This window comes from Pterocles gutturalis, unplaced genomic scaffold (genome assembly GCF_000699245.1).
Source record: "Pterocles gutturalis isolate BGI_N339 unplaced genomic scaffold, ASM69924v1 scaffold49613, whole genome shotgun sequence".
NCBI lineage: Eukaryota > Metazoa > Chordata > Aves > Pterocliformes > Pteroclidae > Pterocles > Pterocles gutturalis.
The window spans coordinates 1-7,565 of NW_010119846.1; the positions used below are offsets into that span (position 1 = coordinate 1).

The 7,565-nt window shown below is 37.9% G+C and overlaps 1 protein-coding gene across 1 annotated transcript; it reads left to right on the forward strand.

Moving 5' to 3' along the window:
• Window positions 1-5,654: 5,654 nt before the first annotated feature.
• LOC104464079 (potassium voltage-gated channel subfamily B member 2-like) lies at window positions 5,655-6,242 on the forward strand. Its single transcript, XM_010076679.1, has one exon. It carries the CDS (start codon window positions 5,655-5,657, stop codon window positions 6,240-6,242), a length of 588 nt encoding a protein of 195 aa, XP_010074981.1.
• Window positions 6,243-7,565: the final 1,323 nt, after the last annotated feature.

A 7,565-nucleotide genomic window follows, 5' to 3' on the forward strand; every position in this document is an offset into this window, starting at 1 on the left:
CCTCCCCAGAAGGTATGGAACAGAATATCTCTTGTGCACCCGCTCCCTGAACTGTCCCTGAACTGTCCGCCCTAAACCCCTGAAATCTCTTTTCATAGTTCGCATAGTTGAGAAACTGTGGGTCTTCACATTTTGAAAGAGAGAACAGACATTTGGTAGGTGTGACTCGGTAGCAGAGTTATTACAGCAAAGCAGAAGTTGGAAAAAGCAGAATCATGCAATCAAATAAGCAGGCATATAAAGCTCTATAAATTTATTTACTTGGTAGAAATGAATTAGTTTGTCACAACTAACTTGCTTTCTCTTTTTTTGACTAACTTGCTGTATTCCATGTTATAGGTTCTGAGTCAGACACTGAAGTGGGCACAGGCTTTCTGAGGCTTTTCAGAAAGTTAAAGCTAGTTTTTCCAGAAAGTATTACTTACCTGTATAAAGCAATTATCATCTCCCCTGAATTTTCTGGATTTCACAGAACCTTTTTGTCTGGAATCTGAAACATTGATCTTAGTTTTTCCAGACCGAAAACAATACATTGAATGGAATAACTAAAAATATTGTGTTTAATAATTTCAAAATATCTCCTTTAGATCTAGAGCTTTTTATCCTTTTTTTTTTTTTTGAAAAAGAACATAATCATTACATTTAGAACCAGAAATCTAGATTTCATTTAAAAAATGTTGAAGACAGACTTTCAACAAATTCTGTACACTTATTCAATTTGTTTCCAAAGCAAGGAAATGAATTAATACAACCTTTCCTTGCAAACAACTTGTCCTGTTTTGACAAAAGGCCATCTTCTGACAAAAATTAATGAAGATATTAAGATGGAAGAAGTTTGTCTCTTAAAAGGCAGAACAAAGCAAGTTTGCTCCCTTTCCTTGAGGCCTTATGATACAGCCTTTTCTTATGTACCATGTACTTTTTAGTCTTACTGTGCTTTAAGTGCACAGGCAAGCCATGCTCCAACAGTGAAATGTGCTTAAGAAGTGCAGCATCTCCACCATCTTCAGTGCAAATTACACAGCAGAGATTGGGAGGGATGTTTATGACTAAGACATGCAAAAGTAGCTTGGATGTGAATCTGTTTGGAGCGAGGTCTTGCACATGCAGGGTAGAGCTGGACCGGTCCATGGAAGGGGCCAGCACTGCTCGGGCCAGCTGGCACGGTGACCTCTGTGCATGTGGTTAAACTCACCGAGGCTCCAAAGCCGATGGCTGCGGACAAGCCACTTATTAGGAGCAGACCTTGAAGCATGCTGACTTTACAGCCATCCTTGCAAATTATTTGGGAGAGACCTAATTGTGCTGTGCGAGGCAGTGCTCTGGCGATGTGATGGCACAGGCAACTGAGCTCTGCTTCCTGGTTTAATTTGCTCATGTAGGCATGCCCATCAAATGGGATAAAAATGCTAAGGACTTTGAAATAAGCAGCTATCTGAGTGGACAAAATTATTGGATACTTCAGACAACTCTGACCTTCATTTCCTATAATAAAACAATGGTAATAATGGCCTCCCAGTGATGTTGAGAAGGGAAACTCTGGGATACCCTGGAAGCACTCCAGCAGGACAGTGATCGCTCCCTGAGGGGAAGTACGTAACTTTGTGTATAGTGTTGGGTTTGCAGTAGGACATGCTAAATAACATCAGAGGCCAAATACTGAATGAGAAAGATAAAAATAAATTACCCGTTCACTTGAAGCAGGAGGGATTGGTGTGGGGGGAATCACCCCATTGGAAGCTGTGTGCATATGGTGTGGGGGAAGACACTTAACCTTCCTTCTGGCTTTCCCTAGTGTTTTGAGTAGTGATCTTTGCAAGATTTAACAACTTTCATGTAATGCAAAGAGTTGGCTTTGGTTTGGAAGTTTTATTTGATATTATAGGTATTTTCCTATGAAGTAGTTTTTTATTGCAAGGAAAGAAAATAACTTTTATCTGGAGTTACTCTAATTATATATCTGTGGTTAGAATTTGTGTTTTTCTCTACTGATTGCTGAGCAGTCCTGGTGAGCAGCAGGCAGCATTGCCTGTCTTCCAAGGGGTAGCTGCATTTCTCACTAGCCTATGGTGGAGTTGCACACAGGCAAAAGCTTAAGGTAGTAAACTAAACTGAAAATAGTTTAAGCCTTCTCAGGACAAAAATTGCAGTGTCTGAAGAGTTAGTTAAAGTGGCTAAAATCCAGAAAGGTTATTTAATGAATTGTAAAGGTAACCTCACTTGCATAATTCTGTTATAATAAAAGATTAGGTGATTTTATGTGAAATTTATGACGTAGATTATGAAGTTAAAAATGTTATGTAGTTAAAGTAGAGGCTATTGATTACATTTTTGTTAAAGGCACAGTTAAATACAGGGTCTGTAGTCCTGGCTTGGGGAAAAGATATGCAGGAAGACATTTTTTAAAATTATCATCAGAAAACAAAAGAAGGTGTGAAGAAAGGCACTTGGGAAGCAAACTGAAAGGTGTGTTTGTTTTGTTTTTTAAAGTTATGTAGTCCACTGCTTGTATATATTTGAATGAAAGGAGCTCTGGAAAAAAGGTAAAAATAGCCCTCATGTTTCAAGATTATTCATTTGGGAAAATGCTTTTTATTTTTTATCTGTTCAGAGTGCTACATGTTGTGAATGCTGGTTCATTCCTTGGCACACACGTACATACGTAGCACCTTGGTTCCATTCTTCTCAACACTAAACTTATTTGTGTTTCACTGCTGACTTCAGCATGACCACAGTTAACCAGGATGTTTAAAGCTTTTTAGAAAGGCCACATTTCTTCAAGTAGGAAGATGCAACCAATAATTATACTGACAAATCAGAAAATGTTTGATCAGCTTTAGACCAGTCTTGGTGACACTATAATTTTGCATTGTTTAACAAATCTGTGTGGTAACTACACTGAGTAAAAGTTAAAACAATGTGTAATCTTTCATGTCTTCAGTTTTTGTAATCAGAAAAGCAAATGAGGATATGGTTAACCTAAGATTAATCATATCAGCTGCTTGATTTCTACTGTGTTTTACTCAGTATTGTTAGTATTAGGGAACACATATTAATTAAAAAAAGAAGAAATCCCTGAGATTCAGTAGTGAATAAACTAGTGAACCTCTGTAGAATTGCCTGAAGACTTGACTGATTTAATGGAGAATGACAGAACCTCTCTATGAATTTCTAAAATTGTTGTGTTTTGTTATGTAAGACATCCTTTAAAGGAGAAACATCATTGTGCAGTAAAGTCTGAAATTATTTTTTCAGAAAAGGCTGTAAATATTTCCTATGTGCAGAAATGTCCTCTCATAACTGCTTAGTATTTATGTAGTTGTCTCTGTGTCAGAAGATTGAAAAATGCATCACAGACCTCTAGGAGATGCTGAAATGAGGAGACCTCACAAAGACCTGAGTCCCCCCTTCTCAGAAGTCCCCCCATCGTCCCCTTGCATCTAAGGCAATGAAGAGGAGGGTAAAACCAGAGGAAAAAATCAGACTAAGGTGAAGAAGAAAAAAATGTAAAACACAAACCAAACACAACAGAAAGGGATATATATTATGTAAACCTACTGATGTCAGGGCTTTGATTTTGATATGACATTTATCTTTGCAAGTGAAGTTATCAGATTATCTTTTTCATGAATGAAGGTAAGTGTTACAGGCTTAAACCCTTACGTAAATAGGCACAGAGGTGCTCTGGGTTGCACTGGGAGATCAGGAGGGAGCTTCACAGTGCAGTGCTGGAGGAAGGATGGGAAGAGAAAGAATGTTTTGCTCCTTGTGTTTTTGAAATAGGTTCAGCTTGACAGTGAAAATGCTAACAAGGTGGTGTTTGGGGCTGTTGCCATCATGGGAGTTAACAAGACAGTGAGTTATGCACTCAACCGAAAAAAAAAAAATCTGTAAATGTGACTATTACTCTGATGGGTAATTTTCCTTTTCCCTGATATTTTGCTCGTGGAAGTTTGTTAATACTGTAAATGGCTGAGCCTTATTATTACTTTATCTGTTGGTGGATGAACTTTTAAACTTTAGATATAATAATGTCTAGTAATTTTGATTTTATATTAGCAACATAGTCAAGCCTGTCATAAGCATGTCAGATTACATGTCAAAATAATTATTTGTTTTTCCTGGTACTTTTAGTAAAGGATTATTCTAGATCCTCACTGCTCTGGTGAGGCCCTGGTCTTTGTGACTTTCTAATTCCCTCTCAAATTTCCATCTTTGTACCTATTTGTTCTTGTGCCATCATGGTCCTTTTTGTACAAATAGTTCTTCTCCCTCCCTGGTGCTTACCCCTGATGTGTGTATAGGTACAATCCTTCTCATCACAACCTTCATGCTTACTCTGCAAAGAGGATCAAATTCTTGTTCCCATCGAATGCTTTTTTCACTTAAAAAAAACCCCAAAAAACAACAAACAACCAAAAACCAAAAAAAGACCAGACTGTTGAAATGTTATTTGCAGAGAATGGGAGGAGGAGGTGTCAACTCAGGAGGACGTTCTACTTTGAAAGAGAAGCTTGTCTAAGCATTCCTAATATTCTTCCCTTCGGGCTATGATACCATTACGAGGTTATTATTTGAGCGCTGTGTCAGATAATTGACCATAGGAGAGATGCTAGGTGGGCTTCCTTCCTGTTCACACTGATATTCCAAATTTGATGACGAACAGCCTCACTTCAGAGTTCACTGAAGCACTAGGCACAGTGAGTGAGGACACACTCGTGGATTATTAAAGCTGAGATTGCTGATTGCTGTCATGCAATTGTGTCCCTGCAGCAACTCAACAGGTGAATAAGTGGGACAGAGAAGAGCCTTTCCGAGGAGCCAGGGAATGGTCTGCACAGTCCTTGCCTATATAAGACATATTACTGTTCAGTTGACTGCAGAGGATTTTGGATTCTTTTGACCTGTTTGTAAAGAAATCAGCACTGTTTGGTGCTAAAAATTTGACTTGTCAGGATGGCAGTTGAATTGTTTGGTGAGTAACGTTTGGCCATGAAATAATACAGCAAATCAAGATTTGAGTTGGAAGGGGGGAGGGAAGCAGTTTCGTTTCATAGGAGATTTTGATATGCTCTAATTATTTCATTCAGTTTCAGAACGTGTCTCCCAAATTTGAATTTTTCAGTAAAAGGGAAGCAAGCCTCTGTGTCACTTTTTCCTTGTGGATATCCCTACAATCTTTCCATTAGCACACCTCACAAATTAATTGTTAAGTAACCAGATTAAGCTAACATGGCTGCATCAGAAATAGATTTAAAAAAAAAAAAAAAAACTACAACAGAAAACCAAGTCCTCTGTGCAAACTGTCACAGCTGATTTTCATGAATGCAGAAATTTCCGTGAATTTTTCCTTTGCTTAAACATAGTCCTCTAAGTGGTTCCATTTGTTCCAGTGGTTCTGTATACTACCACAAAAGAGTCTCACTGTGGAGAGAGCAAATTACAATCATTACATTTTCATCTGCATATGAAAGCATGGAAGGAGAGACAGAGAGAGACTGGGGAATATATTGTACATCACAATATTCAAATTTTTTCTCTTTTTTAGCTTCAGGAATGGAGCTGTCTATCTGAAGAAGACTCTGCCCGAATATTTGTAGCCTCCAAGCTCATTCTCCTAAAGACTCTGGTGTTACAACTGCATCCTTTTCAGAATGGCTGAGAAGGCTCCACCAGGGATCAACAAAAAGACTTCAAGGTCTACCCTTTCTCTGCCTCCTGAACCAGTGGAGATCATTAGGAGCAAATCGTGCTCACGGAGAGTTAAAATAAATGTTGGTGGGCTTAACCATGAAGTGCTGTGGAGGACTTTGGACAGACTGCCAAGGACACGATTAGGGAAGCTCAGAGACTGCAATACTCATGAATCTCTGCTAGAAGTATGTGATGACTATAATCTAAATGAAAACGAGTATTTTTTTGATCGACACCCTGGGGCTTTCACTTCCATTTTGAATTTCTACAGGACAGGGAAACTACATATGATGGAAGAAATGTGTGCTCTTTCTTTTGGCCAGGAGCTTGATTACTGGGGGATTGATGAGATATATTTAGAATCTTGCTGCCAGGCAAGATATCATCAAAAGAAAGAGCAGATGAATGAGGAGCTGAGGAGAGAGGCGGAGACAATGCGAGAGAGAGAAGGAGAAGAGTTTGATAATACCTGCTGCCCAGAGAAAAGGAAGAAGCTCTGGGACTTGCTGGAGAAACCCAACTCATCTGTGGCAGCAAAGGTAGGATAACAGTATGCTTAGGGCAAAGACAGCAGAAAATGGAGTCATGAGCCGTGTGTCTGATATGCAGGAATCAACAACTTTCACTAAAATATTTAAAGAGAAGAAGAATCTAAAAATCTACATATCATGAAGTGAATACACCCAAATTGGTCCTAAAACCCACTGAAATCAGCAGAAGGAATCCTGTTGACTTCAGCTGATATTAGCCAACTCCTACACTTTACTTTTTTGTATATAATCAGACACATCTGTGTGATTGTTAATGGACTTCACATTAAACTCTTCAATGAAAATACAGCCAGAGAACACTACCTACTTTTTTGTTAGAAAGCATTTGATTATGAGAAACACACATTTCAGTATTGCTGCTTGTCCTGTTACAGGCATTGCATAGGTGTGGTATCAGTGTCTCATAAGGTGTACTGGGTCACTATCAAAAATAGTGTCAACAGCTGCTGTCTGTCATGGTTTTACATTGGACAGGGATTGCAGTATGTTTTCTCATATACAACGTTTTTGCGATCAAGAATTAGTGTGTCCTGTAGAAAAATATTCAAGCCTGTAGGTGTACACATACATATTTATTTGTATGTATGCATATGTATATAAACAAGTATATATTATATACATGCATATATATATATATATGCATACATACATATATATAAAATCGTATCTGTTCAGGCAGAAATGAGGAAACAATCAGATGAAGCCTTGTTCCAGTACTGCTGTCTTCAAACAGGCAAGCTGGCAAAAGTGTCACAGTGGAAAAGTTTAGCCTTGTTAGGGAGGCAGAACTGCACACACAGATGTTGCTACTGCTATTTAAAAGAAATATTTTCTTGCTTCTTGAGGAAGTTCATTATTGTATTTGTGATGTGAGGTACTGTTTAATTAGAGGGAAGTTGTGGAAGCTTGTCTTCGGTTTGAACCATTCAGAGCAAAAATGTTCAGTGTTTAAATGTTCATGTTAAGCTTAACTATGGCTTTATTTTCTTCTGTTGATGATTTGTTATTGCATGTAATGCCACTGGACTAAGGTAAGTATTGAAAATATGATGGTGGAATGGATAAAAAACAGAATCCTGGCAAAGATTTTTCTTGCAATAGCAGCTTCTTACTATTGAGGTAAAATACACAATTATTTTTTGTTTTAGTTTTTCGTAGTGGGCTGCCTGACTCTTTAAGGAAGGACTTAGTTTTGTAAAAAAGAAAATATTTATTGTGCTAAAATATAAGGTTCAAAACTGGAATAAAAGCTTATAGGAGAAAAAAAGAAGGTATTCAGAATGTTTTAGAAAATTATATGAATATATTTTCTGCTTCTGA

Excerpts from the sequence above, each read along its gene's own strand:
- LOC104464079 (XM_010076679.1), top strand. The coding sequence starts at position 5,655 with ATGGCTGAGAAGGCTCCACCAGGGATCAACAAAAAGACTTCAAGGTCT.